This window comes from Chrysochloris asiatica, unplaced genomic scaffold, assembly GCF_000296735.1.
Source record: "Chrysochloris asiatica unplaced genomic scaffold, ChrAsi1.0 scaffold00019, whole genome shotgun sequence".
Classification (NCBI taxonomy): domain Eukaryota; kingdom Metazoa; phylum Chordata; class Mammalia; order Afrosoricida; family Chrysochloridae; genus Chrysochloris; species Chrysochloris asiatica.
Window position 1 is genome coordinate 11,191,470 of NW_006408537.1, and position 21,981 is coordinate 11,213,450.

A 21,981-nucleotide genomic window follows, 5' to 3' on the forward strand; every position below is an offset into this window, starting at 1 on the left:
TTCTTTCTTCTTTCTCTCTCTCTCTCTCTCTCTCTCTCTCTCTCTCTTTCTTTCTTTCTTTCTTTCTTTCTTTCTTTCTTATCATCTTAAGGCACAGACAAAATTTATAGCTTTTTGCAAGGTCATGGTTCAAAGAGGCAAAAATTATAGAAACTGTGTAATCTATTCCTGGGGCTAGAACCCAAAATAAGAAACCTCTAGTACTTAGGATAGTTGCTAAGGAATCAAGCTAGAAAGTCAGAATTTTGGAGTCAGGCACCCTATGTAGCCTTAGACAAATTTTTTATACCTTGATTTCTCATTTTTAGATATTACTTACCTCCTTGGGAGGTGGTAAGGATTAAATGTGTTAATCTGTATATATGTAAAGCTCTTACATGTGATCTAAGTATTCACTGTTGTTTTTATTGTTGCTCACATTGTTCTTTATTCCTAACTGCAGTTCTGACACAGCATAAGACAGCAAAGACTAGTCATCCTTACTTGCTGTTACTTTAGAGTGAGAACTAATGTACCTTGAAGGAGCCGTGGGAGCTATTCTGATCCCTCTGCCTCTAATACCTCTGCCACGACCAGAGTCCTCTGAACCATTTAAGTAAGATAGTTCACGTAGCTGTTCTTGACGAATTTCATCATTGTAATCCTAGAAAAAAAATAAGATCTGTGAGTTAAAATAGAGTATGGGTTTCTTGGAGTTTAAAAATACAAATAAGTAAGAAATATTTATTTTATTTACTTGTTTCCTGAAGTCTGGCATACAATAATCTAAAAGGGTATAAAAATGTATATATGTTCAATAGTTATTTTTATGTAGAGAAATTGAAGTTGCTTCTTTTATCAATGAAGTACTCAGCAGAAATCATATTACATTTCTTGGGATATGATCTGATGTGTTATTGCTGTCTTCTCCAGAAAGGAGCAGACAGAAGTTACAAAAACTTGGAATATTCCAAGCCTGTGATTGTAACATTAGTGTTGCTGAAAAGGTACTTACTGAAATGAATATGTGTAGATTATCAATGACAGCAAAGAATCTAAATAACTCTTGATGTATAAATTAAAAAGGGATGATATCAAGGTCTAAGTAAACTCTGAGCTTCTGGAAAATTTTTAATGAAGTATAAATGACATAATACAGCTTCAAACAACTGGGAGGTTATGGAATCCAAACAACCTGACAGGCAGTAGGGAAAGACAGGGACTGCTCTGTGTGTTCTAGAGTTGGGTTTATGCAAAGTAATTGAGCAGAGGACAACTTTTACAGAAACAACCAGAGATTTAAAGTCAGGGGGACTACCTTTATTTACCATCAGTGTGGAAATATATCAGCATTTTAATAGGCCTAACAAATGGATTCGATCACTAAAGTTAAATGTTCAAAAAGTAGGCAACAGCCTTATCAGCTACTTCTTTTACTAATCTACTCAGGGGCAAACGTGCATGTCTGCAGGCACACACACACAATTGATTGAGTAATACAAAATTAAATAATTGGTTATTCATGCCAAATGACCAATCTGATTATTTTTTCCTAAACATATGTTTAAGTGAAATTTGTCAGATGATTTGAGCACCATAAATATGCTTAATTTTATTATAAAGCTAGTTACATCAAATATAGTGTATTCTGTGGTCACTCGAGTGATTATAAATAATAATTGGAACATATAGAAAGAACAAAAATGTTTATTCTTGGAAAAAATCACTATAATCCATTCTATAATTCAGTATCTCGGGAATTTAGAGTAGATGGAATTCATTCATTTACTTATTAACTCAGCACATATTTATTTAGCACTCACTAAAGATTTACACCCTCGGAAACCCTATACAGGGTCGCTATGGGTTGGAACCGACTCGATGGCACATAACAACAACAACAACATTAGGACTGCAAAGTCAGTTTGAACTTCAAGGTCGGTGGTTCAAGCTTATCAGCCACTCCCTGGAAACCCTATACAAGGCAGCTATGAGTCAGGACCAGTTCTAACAACAACAACCATTAGCTAAGACTCCGGTTGTGGTGCTGTAGGATCTAGTTGCCAGTGTGAACCCTGAGCTGAGGTTCCTGACCTTCCACAATGGGTGAACCAGGGCAAATCAGTGCTCTGCCACTGCCTCCAATGCAGTACATCAAGGAATATACAGATGAAAATATTCAGAAAGGCCTAGGTCCCATGCCTCCACCTCCAATAAAAGATAGTTATATGATGTTTGGCAACCAGTTCCAATGTGATGATCTCATCATTTGCCCTTTGGAAACCCAGGGCATCAAGCGATTTCATGCTATGCAGTTTGATCATAAGAAAGAACTGAGAAAGCTCAATATGTCTATCCTTACTTAGTTTTTAGACCTCTTAGACATCTTGATAAGGAGCCCTGGGAGTACAAAGCGACAAGAAAAGCCAGAGGATCTTAAGCTGTTTTTTGTTCATGTACATCATCTATAAACAAATACCGACCCCACCAAGCAAGAGAGACTTTGAGGGTGATGATGGAAGTGCAGAAACGTCAATGTCTTGAAACAGCTGAGAGGTTTCAAAAGCACCTGGAACGAATCATTGCGATGATTCAAAATTGCTTGGCTTCTTTAACGGATGATCTGCCACATTCATAAGCAGTAATAAGAGTAAAAACAGAACCAATGGATGCTGATTATAGCAACAGCTAGACAGAATGAACAACAAAGAGAAAGTTCTGGCCATAGGAGAGACCGGATTATGGAGAAGGATGCAGCCTTGTGTGTTCTAATTGAGGAAATGAATGAAAGACCATGAAGGATGTTTCCTTTTTTTCTTGTCTTTCTTTTGTCTTTATAGTAAATAGCATTATATAGTATTTTCTGGTGGATTGCCTTAAAAGAGGTATAGCTAAAAATCATCTAAATTTTGATCTTGACTCCAACTTTGTTCAATATAAAATAGCACGGCTGAAATCAGCAAGCACAGACAAAGTCTGTGTCATCATCTTAAGGGTCATCATCTTAGAGAGTCATCATCTTAAAAAGCAAAATGTTTGCTTAAGAGTCATCATCTTAAGAGTCATCGTCTTAAAAAGCAAAATGTTTGCTGCTGTTGTGCGGGACATTCTTGGTTTTGGAGTTCCAGTAAAACTTTGAAGGTATCTTTAGCCTTAAAAGTAGATTTCTTATTTACATTAAGTATGAGAAAGGATATCAAGCTATATAAATGTGAAATTATGAAAATACTGGACTGTGAACCAAACGTTCAAACCCACCAAGCTGCTCCTTGGAAACCCTATACAGTGTCATTATGAGTCAGGACTGACTTGATGCAACTTAACAACAACAACATTAGCTAGGAATTGTGTTGGACTTTAGGAGTACCATAAAAAAACAAAAAAGATCCAGCTTTTGTCCTCATGGAGCAGAACCACTCTTCCTGGCTATTGAGAAGGAGATTAAAGCATTTATAATCTCAATGCTTAAAAAACAAAAACAACAGGTTTTTTTTTGTAATGGTTGACGATATAGTTTCATATAAATTATGAGTATGTTACAGAATAAAGATTTTAAATGAATGTCTAAAAGGAACTTAAGCATGTTCGATGGGTCACAGAAAGTCTAAAAATGTGATGTTTAATCTGAGAAAAAGGTAGACTAGGGAGAGAAGTGGGCACTTTGAGAATATTCTAAATAAAGAGAAAAGTTTCTGATATGAGCTAGAGAAGTAGGAAAAAACATGTAGACTTTGTAGGTCATAATAAAAAGAGTTTTCATTTTTTCCTAAAGACAATTGAACGACCTTGAAGATGGATGATTGCAATAGTCTGGCTTGTTCTTTAGGAAGTTGACTTTGTTGGGAATTGATTAATGAATTGGAGAGTATCAAGTGAATTTGTGCGGAAAACATTTTTGTTATGACAAACTGCCCTCCCTCCACTTTGTTTAACAACTGAAGTGTGAAGGAAGAAAGGAGTATGCATTTTCCTATTGCAATGAAGAAAATAAAAACACAATGAAATCTAAGTGGTTCATCATGTTTAAGACTATTTGCTATTGATTCTGACCAGAAAAGGAACCAGTAATATACTGGAAAGTAAGTAGCTAAAATCTACAACATAGCAACTTCTTATGCCACCAAATGTAGAAATTACAGTTTGAAGAATACATATTTGTGGTTCCTTTCAATTCCTATATAACCATCCAGGATCAAACACGTAACTGGTAACTGCACTAGACAAATAACTGCCTCTAGACCACAGGGCTACAGGGAATAAGAAAACAATTTTCCATTCTCAAACAGCTTACATCACAGGAGAGGGCAGATATGTAAGCAGAGATTTAAAATTCTTTGTGATTTGTCAGTGAGGAATTGGAATAAATAAGCCTTGTGCTTAAGAGATAATGTGGTCTAGAGTTAGATCTGGGAATTTCTAGGGTAAGAGACACAGAGCAAATCACGGGCATATGTATAAGTGTACTGGTATACTATATGAGCATATAAAAGAACACCAAGAATGTGACATGATTTCATCATCAAAACAAGTATCTTTAAGAATGAACTCCACAATATTTACCAAGAAAGTGATATGGAACTCTTGTTAAATATGAGCCAATTCTGATTCATAAGGACCCTGCAATGGGAAATGAATGGGAAAATCTCATCTTTGTCCTGTAGAGCAGTTGGTGGGCTCAAACCACTAAACTTGTGGTTAGCAGTCCAATGCTTATCCTACAGAGCCATAGCACTCCCCATATAAAACTCTTGGTAGTGGTGATGGTTGTGTGCTGTGGAGTCGGTTCCGACTCATAGCAACCCAGTGTAGGGTTTCCGAGACTGTAAATCTTTATGGGGGCAAAGAAGCCACATCTTTCTCCCATGGAGCAACTGGTAGATTTGAACTGCTGACCTTGTGGTTAGCAACTGAACTTGTAACCCACTATGATACCAGAGCTTCACTTAAAACTCTTAGTGTTACTTTAATGAGAATATTGAAGTTTGAAAGTCAGTTTTGAAGAAATATATGATATAAATAACATTCAAAAAACAAACAATAATGTGGGACAAGGATGAGTTGGTATATTTCTGGCATTCATAATTCTAACTGCAAGTCATACTATTAAATATTGTTGTTGTAATTGTTAAGTGCCATTGAGCTACACTGTATAGGGTTTCTGAGGAGTGGCTGGTGGGTTTGAATCACTGACTTTGCAGTTCAAAGGGCAAAACTCTAGAAACAGAAAACAATGAAAAGTATTGTTTTTAAAATACATCATGTAATCACTTGAAAACATCTATTATTTCATCATCAAGAGAGATTGGTTATGAGACGTGTCAAAAAAATAACAACAAAACAAATACATTACATTATGAATCTTAAGATCTAAACAGACATAGGATGCTCTGATAGTGTAGTGAGTTACATGTTGGCCTTGTAACCTCAAGGTCAGCAGTTTGAATCTACCAGACACTCCTTGGGAGAAAGATGAAGCTTTCGGCTCCAGCAAAGATTTACAGTCTTGGAAACCCTATACAGGGTCACTATGAGTTAAAACCAACTCCACAGCTCATATCACCACCAAACTGATATAGTCCAGACCAAAATTAGTCTTTAAGCTGTGTTAAATTTTAAATGATGAATGGGTGTTACATAATTAAACATCAATTATGAATAAATTCACAATGTATTCATATATTTTCTGGTCCTTGAAATTACCTTCTTAGGATGGGATTTTTCTAATGGCAAAAAAGAAGAGTTGAATCTAGAAATAGTTGTAGAAGATACACCAACAGAAATGATGTCTGAGGCAATACTGTGGGCCTACATAGCAAATGTAATGTCAACTCCAAATGATGCTTGGTTAGCTCTACCTATAGGTGCTATAGTAAACAACAACTGCATAAACTCACCTACATATCTCTGTGAGAATAGTGGGGATGTTTCCTGCCTACGCTGATTTCTAATACATGGCTTTATTTCATGTTTCAGAAACTGCCTTGAGTATAAGCAAAAATTCAAGCCACTCCAAAGCACTTATTTTCTTATTTTTAACATGTTGCTTTCATGTTTATCCTCTTCAGCATCTGATTACTGATTATAGTGACAATAGGCTCAACTCAGTGGGCAGACAGAAAAGCCATACAGTAGAAAATTACAGTTTCTAACAAGTCAAATATTATTCAATTTCTACCTTCTAATTTTCACATTCAAACGACAACTAAACTAAAGAATAAACATGTCTATTATTTACGAGGATCAACGATATGGTGAATTGCTACCTTTGTGTGAACTGATCAGCCAATATAAAAATGAAAACTAAGGCCCAGAATTTTTCCATTTAATATTCCCAATTTGAAAGAGATCTTGAAATTGATTATCTGTGGGAAACCTGTTTACTCTGTGGGCCCTTATGATTTTTAAAAATAGCAAGATGGTTGTTGTTGGCAACATTTGAGAGGTAAAATAAGAATCAAAAATTGTAAACATAACTGAATGTATGTAAAAAATGGACTCCCTGTGTGGTTCAAATGGTTAACACACACAGATGCTAAATGAAAAGTTGTTAAGTTCAAGTCCACTCAGGGTGCCTTGATGAAATGCCCGGCATTCTACTTCTGAAAAAGTAGTTATTGAAAAGTCAATGGAGCGCAGTTCTGCTCTGACACACATGGGGTTCTCATGAGTCAGAATTGACTTGATGGCAACTATTTTTTATTGTTTTAATGTACTTTATTGAATAAATATTTTACATGCAAAAATCAAAAATGTAAAGTATGGGGTATGATTTCATCAACTATGTGATTATAAAAAAAAATAAGTAAAAGTAGAAGGAGCAGGAAAGCAAAGAGAAGGGAGGAGAATGTACTAATTGGATGACTTGTTACTGTTGTTAAGGGCTATGGAGTGAGTTCCTACTCATGGTGACCCTGTGTAGGGTATCCTAGGAGTGGCTGGTTGGTTTAAACTAATGACCATGCAGTTCAAATGGACCTTGCAGTCCAGTTCTTTTCCTACAGTGTAACACCAAGACGTAGTAGGAATGATATAGTAGGAATGATTTTCAATTGGTCAGGTTTACCTATCTGCATGCTCTTGGATGGTCCTCACTTCACTGACTCTAGACGTGATCATGTGATTTGCCTTAGCCAATAGGGGCCTACTACCACCAAGTGGCAGGAGCTCTGGTAGCATAGTGGTTATGAGTTGGGCTACTAACCTCGCAATCAACATTTTGAGACTTCCAGATGCAAAGAGAGAGAAAGATAAGACTTTCTGCTTCCATAAAAATTTCCAGCCTCGGAAACCTTTTACAGGGTCGCTATAAATCTGAACTGACTCCATGCATATAACCAACCAACAATCACCAAGTGGAATATTGGTGTGTCGCTGTAGGGTAAGCATTGAACTGCTAACAGCAAGGTCAGGAGTTTAAATGCACATTCGAGTCTCAAAAAACCTATAAAAGGTCGCCACAAATCAGAACTGACTTGACAGTACTTAACAAGAGCTGAACAGAAAATGTCAAAGATCAGCTCGAGAAGATAAAGCCAAATATTACAACAAAATGTGCAAAGATCTGCAATCAGAAAACCAAAAAGGAAGAACACATTCAGCATTTCTTAAGCTGGGTGAACTGAAGAAAAATGTAAACCTTGACTTTCGTTATTGAAGGATTCTCTGGGCAAATTACTGAATGATGCAGAAAGCATCAAGAGAAGATGCAAGGAATACACAGAGTCACTGTACCAAAAGGAAATGGTTAATGTTCAACCATTTCAAGAGGTAACACATGACCAAGAGCAAATGAGACCGAAGGAGGAAGTCCAAGGTGCATTGAAGGAATTGACAAAGAACAAGGCATCAGGAATTGATGGAATATAAACTGAAATCTTTCAAAAAAGTGAGGCAGCACAGGAGGCACTCACTCATCTCTGCCAAGAAATGTGGAAGACAACTATCTGGCCAACTGACTGGAAGAGACCCATAATTGTGCCCATTCCAAACAGAGATGATCCAACGGAATCTGGAAATCATTGGACAATCTCTTTGATATCCTGTGCGAGTAAAGTTTTACTAAAGGTAATACAGAAATGGCTGTAAGCATACATTGACAGAGAACTTCCAGAGTTTCAAACAGGATTCAGAAGAGGCTGTGGAACGAGGGCTATCATTGCTGGTCCCTGATGGATCTTGGCTGAAAGCAGAGAATATCAGAAAGATGTTTACCTGTGCTTTATTGACTATGCAAAGGCTTTCAATTGTGTGGATCATGACAAGCTATGGACAACATTGTTAAGTATGAGTATTCGGGAACACTTAATAGTACTCATGAGGTATCTGTACTTCGACCAAGAGGCAGTTGTTTGAACAGAACACGGGAACACTGAATGTTTTTAAATTAAGGAAGGTGTGCGACAAGGTTGTATTCTTTCACCATACTTATTCAACCTGTATGCTGAGCAAATAATCTGAGAAGCTGGGTTCTATGAAGACAAACGTGGCATCAGGATTGGAGGAAGACTCATTAACAATCTGATATGCAGATGATACAACCTTGCTTGCTGAAAGTGAAGAGAACTTAAAACATTTACTGATGAAGACTGAAGAGCACAGCCTTCGGTATGGATTACATCTCAATGTGAAGTAAACGAAAATCCTCACCACTGGACAACTAAACAACATTCTTATCAATGGAAAAAAGATTAAAGTTGTCAAGGACTCCATTCTTTTGGATCAACTTTCAACACTCACAGAAGCAGCAGTCAAGAAACCAAAGGACATATTGCATTAAGCAAATCTGCTGCACAAGACCTTATTAAAGTGTTGAAAAGCAAAGATGTCAGCTTGAAGACTAAGGAATGCTTAACGCAAGCCACAGTATTTTTAATAATTTCGTATGCATGTGAAAGCAGGACAGTAAATAAGGAAGATCATAGAACTGATGCATGTGAGTTATGGTCTTGGAGGAGAATATTGAAAGTGCCATGGGCTGCCAAAAGAACCAACAGATCCGTGTTGGAAGAAGTGCAGCCTTGGAGGCCAAGTTGGCCAAACTTCATCTCTCACACTTTGGACATATTGTCAGGAGGGACCAGTTGCTGGAGAAGGATATTGTTTGGTAAGGTGGAGGGTCAGAGAAAAAGAGGAGGACCCCAATGAGTTGGACTGGCCAAATAGCAGCATCGATGGACTCAAGCATGGCAACAATAGTGAGGCTGGCCCAGGATAGGGCAGTGTTTCATTCTCCTGTGCATAAGGTCACTATGAGTCGGTACCAACTTGATGGCACCTAACAACAACAACAACAACCAACATTTTCAGGCTGATAAACGCCCATAGGATACAAATCTCCAACACAAGCCTCAGCTTGAAGTCGCTAGGCTCTAGCTTCATGAGTCAGCAAATCTAATGTGTTCTTCCCTTTTGGTTTCCTAACCCCATGTTATTTTAATACTTTTCTTCTTGAGCTGCCCTTTGAAATTTTCTTGATTCTTTTATCTCTGCATTTTATTCCACTCACTTTAGGTTTTTTATGCTCATGAGCTAGTTTCAGAGTCCTTCTGACAACCTTTTTTTTTTTGGTTTAAGTTTTCATTGTGAGTTGAGTGATTGTTTACATGGGAGAAATTCGGTTTTACACTCACTGTTTCATTGCAATTATTACAATCCCCTCTGTGCATCATCATTCAACAGTATTTGATTCTATTCCCTATGGGTTTTTTTTTGGTTGTTGTTGTTGTTGGTTTGTTTGTTTGTTTTTTGGGGGGATGTACACAAAAACACTCAGGAATATATAATAATTTAAATAACCAAAGGGCACATTCTGCAAATCTGCCTCCTGGCTGCCAGCACACGGCCTTTCTCTTTCCATGAGTCTAGAGTCCTCAGTTGCTCTCTCTTATAATGTCCTTATCTCTGGCTTCATCTTTGGTGTCACTGCTTCTCTGGATAGGGTCCCACATTCCGCTCCTGTTCTTCTTCCTTGATGGCCCTAGGGTCCTCTGTTCTTGGAATGTAACATTAACTACTCCCCACTTTTTGTTATAGAACTTCTACCTTTTACAGTTGTGGCAGTTGCAATTAGTCATGATAACAATTATTCACTATTCAATCATAAGAATCTTATTCTGATCTCTTTTCACCAGACCCATCTAGACAAGATGGAAACTATTCAGTGGGGAGCCTATCTTGCGCCACACACTCTTAAACAAAATTCCCTCTTGAAAACTTGCAAGCCAGTGACTTCGTGCCTTTATCACGCCTTCATTTTAGGTAGCCAATGTCTAAGTTGCCCACTGACATCCACTTTTTTTTTTAATGTTTTTTTGTGAATAATGTGATAGTTTAGATGGGAGAACATTAGCTTTACATTTATCCTATTGTATATCATTTCCTTTCCATGGTTACAATCCCCTCCATGCATCATCAATCAACCAAAGGGTATACCCTACAAGCCTATCCCCGGTCCTCAGCACACAGACCCGCTCCCTTTCTGGTTCTAAAGTCCCCAACTGCTCCATCTCTCCATGTCATTGTCTCTACCTCCATCTTTGGTGTCACAGCTTCTCTGGGTAGGGTTCTGTTCCCCGCTTTTCTCCCTTGATGGTCCCAGGGACCTCCACTCCTAGACTGCAAAGTTAATCACTCCTGTCCTTTTGCTACAAAATGTCTACCTTTACATTTCCAGCCCTCTCAATCAGTCCTGATAACAATTATTCACTATTGTATCACAAAAGACCTATCTGCATCTCCTTTCATCAGCCCCACCTAGACAGATTGGATACTACTCAGTGGAGATTCTACCTTCCTCTACACCCTCTGGATCTAGGTTCCCTCTTGAAAGCTTGTAAGCCAGTCACTTCTTGGCTCTGTAGCCCACCCCATTCTGGCTAGCCAATGTCCAAGTTGCCCATCCCTGTCCATTCTGTGCATGGAGGATATGGGAATGATCCTCACTGTGAAAATTTGTTCCTTATTTTGGGCTACTGCATCCATAGGTGTAGGTCAAGTTCATCAAATTTTATCAGATTACTCTTGTTTTCCTCTCCTTTCTTCATCTAGTTGAGCTCTGATCATAAAGTCATTGAAGCCAGGTCAAGTGGGTATTATCTGCAAGTGTGGGTGTTCTTATGCATATGCCCTCTCTTCTTAATAGCTGGATGCTTCCCTCTCCACTCTAGTCCTCTGTGGCTATGTCACTGACTCTGGGTCCAAGATTCCACAGGTCTTGCCACACTACCAGGTCTCCAGCCAGGTTCACAGAAGTCTATTGAACAATGTAGGGCTTAGCTTGCAGCTTCATTGCTGGTTTTCCCTCACTTGCCCTTATCAGTGACAAACGTGGTCACCAATGAGAGCGTGTATTCCCATTGAGTCTTACTCTTGGAAGGAGGTTTGCCCTGGGGGGACCCGACCACTTGCCTTGATGTCTCCTGGGTGAACCACTTGCTTGTTCTTGTAGTAATCAGTCAGTCTGCCTATATTGTTTTGTATTTTTCCTGCTGGCCTTTCTTTCAAGAAGTATCTTCTATTCTTTTAGCTGTTTCAAGCTGTTCTGCTTGTCCTTTCAAGTGGAAATTTCCCACCTCAGAAGATTCTGGATACTGTTCAGGATTCCACAGTCTTAATTAATGCAGAGGCTCCATAGGAAGCCCCCTTCACTGGGCATGTTGTAGCCCCATTTTAGGTATTCCAATCAGTTATAGGCACAAGATGGACTTACAAGCTTCCTATGGTGATATTTCTGGCTATTCCTTTCTCTCCCCCTCAAGTGTCTGTTTTATAATGGCATGCCAGGGAAACCAAGATTCAAAAGACAGTCATACATCTTAACATTATTTCCCCCCTTTTCCCCATTCCAACCATTTCTCAATCCCTGTATCCCAGAGCCCTGTTGTTCCAAGGTTGTGCATACATCATTATTTACCTCTGTCCAGTTCCACTTCACATTCATCGTATTGTATTTCATTTCATTGGTTTATTCCTAAATATTTCATCCTTTGGGTGGCTATTGTAAATGGTATTGTTTGCCTAATGTCTTTTTCAGCACTGCCGTTGTTACTATAGAGGAATCCAACTGATTTTTGTATGTTGATCTTATACTCTGCCACTTTGTTGAATCTTCCAATGAGGTCTAGTACTTTTTTTTTTTACTGAGTCTTTGGGGTTCTCTATGTATAGGATCATATCGTGTGCAAATAGAGAGAGATGACTAAGGTGCACCTGACCCAAGCCATGGTATTTTTAATAACCTTATAAGTATGTGAAAATTAGACAAGGGATAAGGAAAACCAAACAAGAATTGATTCATTTTATTCATGGTGCTGGAGAAAAATATTGAAAGTACCATGGGCTGACAGAAGAACAAACAAATCTGTCTTGGAAGAAGTATAGTCAGAATGCTCCTTAAAGCCAGGATATTAATACTTTGTCACTCATATTTTAGACAAAGTATCAGGAGGTACCAGTCCCTGGAGAAGTAAATCATGCTTGGTAAAGTGAAGGGTCATCGAAAAAGAGGAAGACCCCTAACAAGATTGATTGGCACAGTGGCAGTAGCAATGGGCTTAAGTGTAACAATTATGAGCATGGGCAGAATCAGAGGCTATTTCCTTCTGTTGTTTACAGGGTCGCTATGAGTCAGAACCAACTTGATAGCACCTAACAACACAAATGGACTGCTTTGAAGAACAAACACATCTGCTTTAGAAGATGTACTACCAGAATGCTCCTTGGAAACTAGGATGCCAAGACTACATCTGATGTAAAACAGACATGTTTTCAGGAAGGACTTAGTCCCTGGAAAAGGACATCATGTTTGGTAAAAAAAAGAGACAGTGAAAAAAAAAAGAGGTCAGTGAAAAAGAGGAAGACTTCCAATGAGACAGATTGGCTTAGTGGCTGCCACAATAGGCTTGAAAATAACAACAAAAATGAAAATGGCACCAGACTAGACAGTATATTGTTCTGTTGTACATGGAGTCATTGTGAGTAGGATCTAAATCAATCAACACCTAACAACAACAAATGAGCCTAGCGAAAGTCGTATATCCCACTCCATATTCAATTGTTGCACATATTCCTGTTGCTTGTTATATAGAATCTTAAATATACAAGTAAATAAAATACTCCAAGCATAACTTTCAAATGTTCTCTTATTAGATGTCATATATGAATTAGTTCACTTGAGTAATATTGATTTCTAAGACACTTGCTGTTGTTGCTAAGTGCCAGCAAATCAGTTCTGACTCATTGTGACCCAATAGGAGCACAGTAACCTACTGAGCCACTAGAGCTGCTTTTTAAGACTCTGGAGAGTCATATAGTAATTACATATCTAATGAGATGACCATAGTTTTATAGCATTGATCATTTTTGTATTCAACTTCCTAAAATGGATATTTATTGAAAGGTAAAAATATGTTTATAAATAATTATGATAAAAGTTTGTTTTATATAATATTATTTTAATATTATATTACTATTCTAGTATCAAAACATCCTTGAGAGTTGGACACATAAATAACCAAATATGTGAAAGTTGCATAAACAATAAAGAAAAGTAAAGTTATAGTAACTTAAAATCAATAAAACTGGAGAAAATTAATGTATGATCATTTAAAATAAATCAGTAAGAAAAGACTCTTTTGTTTGTTTTTTTGCAACACTTCTGAAAAATTCCATTAAAAACAATAAATATATAAGAACTAAGAAGCTCTGGTAGCATAGTGGTTACGAATCAGGCTGCTAATCTCACTGTCAGCAGTTCAAAACTACCAGCTGTTCAGTGGGAGAAAGATGAGGCTTTCTGCTCCATAAAGATTTACACCCTCAGAAACCCTGTACAGGGTTGCTATGAGTCAGAATTGACTCCACGGCACGTAACAACAACAACAACAACAACTGTAATATAAGGAGCACTGGTAGCACAGTGGTTGAGCTGTGAACCTCATGGTCAGCAGTTGGAACTGGCAGCTGTTTCATGGGAGAAAAGTGAGGTTTCTGCTTCTGCAAAGATTTACAGCCTTGGAAACCCTATACAGGGTCACTATGAGTCAGAACCAACTCCATGGCACATAACCACCATCACCACCACCTGTATTATGAAGATGATTGTGCTAGTTGAGAAAAAAAATGAAATTATACTTATGGATAAGCCTTAGCATTCTTTTGTACAATTCCAAATTACTGAAAATTTCAAACATCATATAATTATTTACCATGTTAGGAAAGGAGTCCTGATGTGGCACTGTGGGTTAATGAGCTGGACTGCAAGATTGGTTTGAACCAGAAGGTCAGTGGTCCAACCTCAACAGTCGCTCCTCAGAAACCCTATACACGGTCACTGTGAGTCAGCACTGACTCAATGGCACTTAACAACAACAACAACAACATGTTAGGATTGTCTATAGTAATCAAAATATACACATACTAAAATTATCCTACAGTATTTCAAGTCTAGCTGTTCTATGTTAGTATAAGTTATTAACTTGCATTAACAAGGTTGATTGGTTTCATTCACAGTCTTGGTTTCAGACAGAAAATACTGAAATAAATAATAGTCAAATTGTAATGAATGCATTAAAACTTAAATCATACATATATACCAACATAAACATTTTTAGAATTAAGTAGAATTTACTTTTTCCTGTAATGTCTGCATACTTTGGTTTATTACTGCCCAGAGTTATACAAATTTGCTAACTAAGACGAATAACAAAGATATTCACAATACTTGTTATGTATTCTTCTTGCCCAAGGTGAGGCAAATGCAGCCTATGAAACCATTTCCATGAAATTCATGAGTGTTCCTTTTCGCCTCTCCTATGAGGCCCTCCCACTGTGACAGCATGTGGTGTAAACGAAAGACACAAAAGCTCAGCGCAGACAGATGTTCCTAGATGTTCCTAGAAGGGACTCATGCTCATAGTCCCCACATTTAATGTATATGTATAATTTTCTAGTTATATACACTCATGTTCATCTGTTTTGATGGCATTTTTCCCAAATACAAATTGAGATTATTTCACTTGTGTATAAATGCCAGGTATTGACAGGTGTGGATAGGCTGTCCAGTGGTGCAATGAGGGACCATTTTCCTGCCAACGTCTCTCCTTGGAGACTTCTATAGGCACTGATGCTGCACATTTAAAAATGTGATTAAAACCACTGGCACCATGTGGACATACATTCAGCTCTATGAATGCCAAGACATTCAGATGATATCAGAAGAGAAAGAAATACAGACAGTAACCCACCTGAGCTGGGATTTCCTCAGCTTCTCTCTACATAGGTTATTTAGGATATTGAAACCAAAGTAATAAGCAAGAAGGTACAAGAGGTAATGCCTCATGTGTCAATATCAGATCTGAAATAGACTTGGAGTGGGTAGGGAGCTAGTTCTGTACTAGGCTGCATATTATTTAACAGAATATCTTAAGATGTTAGAAAGAATCTACTCACAAATACAGGATGCGTTTTAATCAGTTTAGGCTTGGTACCAGAAAAACTCATTAACAAAAATGTGGCCAAAGAATAGTCAATGAACATTCTTTATTATTTATTAAGATTTATTACAATTCTGCATACAAGCCCTACAAAGACGTTCTAAGGCTTATTCATTAAAGGAGACTGCGTATAACAAAATCAGAATGTTGTGGTGTTTGTATCTTTATTTGTTAATAATGGAAAGGAGGTTCACTGTCTTTTTTCCACTTCAAAATTAAAGTCATGTTGCTCACTCTGAAAATTATTAGAGAATAAAATAAAAGTTACAGCAGATACTATGCAGATATTTGCAGGACTGTTGGAAAGTATTATTTTCTAGTTTTATTTGATCTCATTAAATATTGATCATTTTTGTATAAGTCCTGGTGTTTTTGCTGTGGGATAAAGCACTGAAGTGCAAGGTTGGTTTGAAACACATGGTTAGAAGTTAAAACTCACCAATCACTCCTTGGAAACCCTATACAGAGTGGCTATGAGTCAGAACCAACTTGATGGCACTTAACAACAACAACAACAACATATATAAGACCCAGAGTCAAGAACTTTTTAATGTGCACCAAAGGACTCAATATATTTAGTCTTATACCTTTACTGGACCTAACATGAAAAATCAGCCAGTAGCTCAGGGTATACTCAGGGTGGTGGATAAATATTTCAGTAATACCAAATGACAGACTTGAGCTGTTATTCTAAATATACCAAGTCCCATCTGTCTAGGTAGACTCAAAACGAATATCTTTCCTCCAGTGAATTTTCTTGGCAATTTCCTGTGCATATTATTCAACACCTCTATCTATGTTTTAAGTCAAAATAAGTTATTAATTTAAAACTTAGGCATAGTCTATATACCTAAATTCATAAGTATATAAAAAAAACTATTAGTTAACATAGAATTTATGAATGTTGATGGTACACTGATCTCATAAGGCTTAAATTCCTCTTAAAGAAGAAATCATCATTTAAATGAATCTGTTAAATGATAAGGGTACATTTAAAGTAGATGATGCAAATTCTGTGTTTGAAAGCGTTTGATAGGAATGGCCCATGTGGATGATTTTAATAAATAATCCTGCAGTTCTATACCTTTCCCTACACATGGAACATTTATATATTCTAGATAGTAATGTATATATCCAGTCATATTTTTTACAGTGTCTAAAGGAGTTCTGCTAAAATCATTCATCCTTCCACTTCCACAATATGTTTTTGAGCAGCAAGTGCCAGGCACTAATTTAGAGACTGGAGATACAAAGGAGAAAACTCCCTGATCAAAAGGGGCTTCTGCATATGTAGATGATTTGATTCATAGGCTTGCTCATGAAAAGTAATAGACAGCAACAACTGAAACAGTATTTTCATAAAATATCTTGCTGAGGATTGCTATTGTCGTTGTTAAGTATCACAAGGTTGGTTCTGACCCATAGCGACCCTGCATAAGGATTTTGTGGAGCAGCTGGTGAGCTTGAACTGCTGACCTTGTGGTTCAAACAGGCTTTACAGTCAGCACATTAACTCATAGCACTACACCAGGACTCCTTGGTAAGGATAGAAGCCATCTTATTACTCTCTGAATCAATGCATGCCTGATTCAACTTTAGTTCCTTTTGATGGTTTAATAGATACGGGGTGGCGCTATAAGATAAACCACAAGGTTTGAACCACAAGGTTGTTAGTTCAAATCTACCAGCTGCTCCTTTGAAATCCTACATATGGTTGCTATGAGTTGGAACCAACCTGACTGCACTCATCAAAAACAAGAATAAGTACCTAATATATTCCTGATATCATATTGATATTTTTAGTGGTGGGTAGTTCTATTTTGTCTGATTTATTTTCAAAATGTTGAATTCTACATTTCTAATTTGTTATTGTTATTAAGTACAGTTGAATCGGTTCCAACTCATAGTTACCCATAGTAACCAATCCAAAGAGTGGATAGTGGGTTTGAACCATAGACCTTAAGGTTAACTATCCAGTGCTTATCTTACAGCACCACACCGGGACATTTCTGATATAAGAAGACATTAATTGTTACTCATGGGAAAATCCCTACTGAACACTCTCCTTTGTTTCCCCTGAATGAAAATATTCATATTTTTCAGTCAGGAAAACAAATTACCTTGTTACGACAAGTCTGTTCAAACTCTTTGAAAAGAGTATAAAACTTTCTGTACATAACTATTTTTTAAAGTTATCCTCTTATTTAACCTGCAGCTTCTGGTTCCTTCAGCTTTCTACCTTTGCATTTAAGTGTGGGAAAATAGACTAAAAAAGCAAATAAGTAAGCTACTCTCAGGCTGTAATAATGCTGTGAAACAAAGAAACAGGGCAGCATGACTGAAGGACTGGATAGCTGGTACCGATGGGAAGTCTACTTTGGCCTCCCTGAAGAGGTAATATATGAACTGAGATCCAAATGCAAGCCTCTAGATCACTAGTCTTCTAGGTAGGAGTACAAAGACAATGAACCAAGAAGGAGCGAAACCTTTTAAGGAACAGAAAAAGCATACATATCAAGAAATTAGTAAGTGAGGGCAAGATGGATATTAGGTCACCTGAGCAGGCAGAAACTACATGAATGCTTTTTTCTTGACTTTAACCAATGTATAGTTAGTCCCCAACCTACAAAGTATTTGATTTATCACAAATTGCGCTGACAATGGCATATTTTTTTTTTCTTTTTGTGTAGCTTACGTACTACATACAATGTAGTGCATAATTTACTGATGTTATCATTGTCCTGCCAAATCCCAAATACAAACATTGAATTTATAAAAATACTGATAATAAAAGGCAAAATATTAAAAATTCAAAATGGGGACGAACAGCTGCAAACATACATGAATAATCAGAACATGGAATGTATGACATATGAATTTAGAAAAACTGGAAGCTACCAAAAATGAAATGGAATGCAAAAGTCTAATATCTTTAAAACAGGGAACAAATCCTCACAGCAAGAAACATTCACACACACCCCCCCACACACACACAGAGTGGACGGAGAAGGGCAGCTTGGACATTGGATACTCAAATGGGGAGGGGGGACTACAAAGGCAAAAAGTGACTGGCTTACAAGCTTTCAAGAGGGAACCTGGTGCTAGGGAGCATGACGGAAGGCAGAAGCTCCAGTAGGTACTATTCAATCTGTCTGGGTGGAGCGGATGAAAGGAGATACAGATGGGTAACTCGGGATACTGTAGTGAATAATGCTTATCAGGACAGACTATGAGGGTTGGAAATGCAAAGATAGAAGTTTTGTAACAAGGAATGGAGTGATTAATTCTCCAGGATAGGAGTGGAGGCCTCTGGGACCATCAACAGAGAAGAGCCGAGAGCGGGACCCTACCCAGAGAAACAGAGATGCCTGAGATAGAGACAGAGATGATGACGTGGAGTGATGAAAAGACTGGGGACTTTGGACCCAGAGAGGGAAAGGGACTGTGGGCAGAAAACTGGGGGAGGAGGGGGAAGTGTAGGGGGCGGATTTCTGGGATATACCCTTTGGGTGGTTGATGATGCATGGAGGGGATTGGAACCATGGCAATGAGATGATATACGATGGAATGAATGTAAAACTAAAGTTCTCCCATGTAAACTATCATATAATTCACAATAAAACATTAAAAAAAAGTCTAATATCTTAGGCATTAGTGAGATACAATAGACCGGTATTGGCCATTTTGAAACTGGCAATCATATAATTTACTATATGATTCCCAGGAACATTAAATTGAAGAGGAATGACATCACATTTATTGTCAAAAAGACTATTGCATGATCTAACTTGGAGTACAATGATTTCTGTGATAAGATAATATATATGAGCCTACAAGAAGGACCAATTAATGTGACCATTATTTAAATTTACGCACCAACCATTAACGTCAATGATGATGAAACTGAAGAATTCTACCAACTTCAATCAGAAACTGATCAAACAAGCAATCATAAAGCATTGATATAGACTGGTGATGGGAATGTGAAAGTTGGAAACAAAGAAGGAGGATCATTTGGAAAGATGTTGAACTTGACTTACTCTCTCATCGCTTTCTATTCTTAAAATACAAAGCAAATATGATTTGAAAGCATTAAGTTTTCTAATTTGACATTTTTCTTGTTTGACTATTCTCTTTCCTGTTTTACCTGTCTTGTGGGTAAGTACACAAATGTGAGAACCTTGCTTAATAAAAAATATAAAGATAACAACAACAACAAAAAGATAAAGATGAACACTCTGTTAATCATAAATAAGCTCAGTGACTGTAGAATAAGCACTGGACCGCAAACATAAGTTTGGAAGTTTAAGCCCACTAACTGCTTCTTGGGTGAAAGAGATGAGATTTCTGCTTCTGAAAAAAATTTACCTCATAGGAAACCCTAGATATAGTTGCTATGAGTTAGAAGCCACTTGATGGCACTTAATAACAATCCTAAAAAGTCAAGTAAAGCACTTAACATGAAAGCATTAAGATGTTAAAAAGACGTTAGGAATTTTAGAGTCATCTTGCAGTTCTCCACAGCTATAATTATGTAGGCAAGGAGCTCTGGTAGGGTAGTGGTTATGAATCGGGCTGCGAACCACAAGGTCAGCAGTTCGAAACTACCAGCTGTTCTGCGAGAGAAAGATGAGGCTTTCTGCTCCCGTAAAGATGTACACCCTCAGAAACCCTGTACAGGGTCTCTATGAGTTGGAACCAACTTCACAGCACATAACCAATCATGTAGGCGTAATGGAAATGTGATAGGGTTGAATAAACAGTTAATGTTCTACTTTTTCTAATTGGATCAGGTCCAAAGTGGACAGCAGATAGGTGTGTGAATGGAACATTTAGGAATACTGGGGCTCTGTGTTCTTGAGAAAAAAATATTCACAAAATGACATGGCAGTGGATGAACTTTGAAAGAGTCACTGTCAGGGATGTGGAAGAGCAACTGAATTTGGGAGATCTCACTGAGTTCTTTTATATAGACACTCAATTAGATGTTCTATTAGACTCTTAATTACTGCTGTTGTTAAGTGTCATCTAGTTGACCCAGACTCATACCGACCCTTTAAAGGGTCTCCAAGGAGCGGCCGGTGAATTTGAACCACTGAAGATATTATAGAAGATAAGAGATAGCGACAGTTGGAAGGAGGACAGTATTCAAGTTCTCCTTGTTACGAGTTGTATCCTTTTGAACAAGTTTTTTCCAGAATTTCTGCTTCTGGAAAATGAGAACCAAACCAGATCCACTACCATTGAATTAATTCCGACTTATCTTGACCTTGGTTCTAAATGATTTAAATAAATAATCTCCAAGGTGTTTCCACAAGGTTCCCTTCTTATGAAAAATGTTGCTGCGGTTATCAAGAGGAGAACAAGCTATTGAGTTTTTACTTTCTTACCACAGAATTGAAATACAAATGACTAGGGTGCTCTGTACACATGTCTATTTATATAACGATTTCATTTCTGTGCAAAACTAACTCAAGTAACAATTCACTTCGCTACAAAGTTGCTGAGGGAAACAAACAAACAAACAAACAAAAAAATAGTACCAATAAACTTTCTTCAAGAAAAAGAGATAGAAGGACTTCCAGTGCTTCCCTGACCAGGCAGCTCAGGTAGGGCAGTCTTGGGGAAAAGGGGCGGAATCGCACATAGCAAACCTCTGGCTAGCAGACAGACAGCCTTTGAACAAACATAAGATCTTATATTTCAACATCCTGAACTCGTTTTTTTAAAAGATCAAATTACTGAGGAATTACAGGCATTTTGAGCTTTTGCCTCCCTTCACGCGGCTCCTGCTTCCATGCTAGCACCAGCGAGTGCCTCTGCCCCCTGCAGACCTTGGAATGCAGGGCTAGAGCAACCTCACTTAGAAGGCTGCATATCCAGACAAAAGGAAGCATAAACTAACAAAGCCAAACAAATACAGAGGGATATCGGCACAGATATCAGGAAATTTGGTGTACCCATGGTACAAAGAGACTGAGAGAGGCATCTTTTACGTCATCAAATACAGACACTACCTCACTGCAACCATTATCCCCAGCCATCTACTGCCCCGGCCTAGACAAGCCCTCTGCCAAGACGCAAGGTCCAGGGCTCCCAAGGCCCAACACGCCACGTAGCCAGGTCGTGGAGGCCCAAGGCACCTGAGGCCCAACCCGCCGCGTAGCCCAGTCTCCAAGGCCCAGTGTCCCTGAGACCCAACCCACTGCCCGCTGAGGCCCAAGCCGCCAGATGCCCAGCTGCTGATACCCAGGCCCCCTGAGGCCCAAACTGCCCGCCCGAGGCCTAAACCGCCTGCCCGAGGACCAACCCTCCTGCAGGCCGGTCGCTGACGCCCAGGCCCCCAGAGGCCCAAACCACTCGCCCTAGGCTCAACCCACCCGCCCAGGGCCCAAACAGCCCGCCACTGAGGCCCAGGCCCAACTGAGGCCCAAAAAAGTTACTCTGAGTTAAGCAATAAGGAGAGTGAAAAGGGAAGACCACATCCTGATCACATCTTCCTGGAGGTAAT

General features: G+C 38.3%; 1 protein-coding gene and 1 pseudogene across 1 annotated transcript in view; one reads left to right on the top strand and one right to left on the bottom strand.

The window, feature by feature from the left end:
• KHDRBS2 (KH domain containing, RNA binding, signal transduction associated 2) overlaps positions 1 to 21,981 on the bottom strand; it is an 864,427-nt gene that overhangs the window by 284,168 nt on the left and 558,278 nt on the right. The window contains exon 5 of the mRNA XM_006835744.1: positions 516 to 643. Within this exon, the coding sequence (XP_006835807.1) occupies positions 516 to 643 (128 nt within the window). The remainder of the gene's footprint in view (positions 1 to 515; positions 644 to 21,981) is intronic.
• LOC102823407 lies at positions 2,082 to 2,777 on the top strand (annotated as a pseudogene).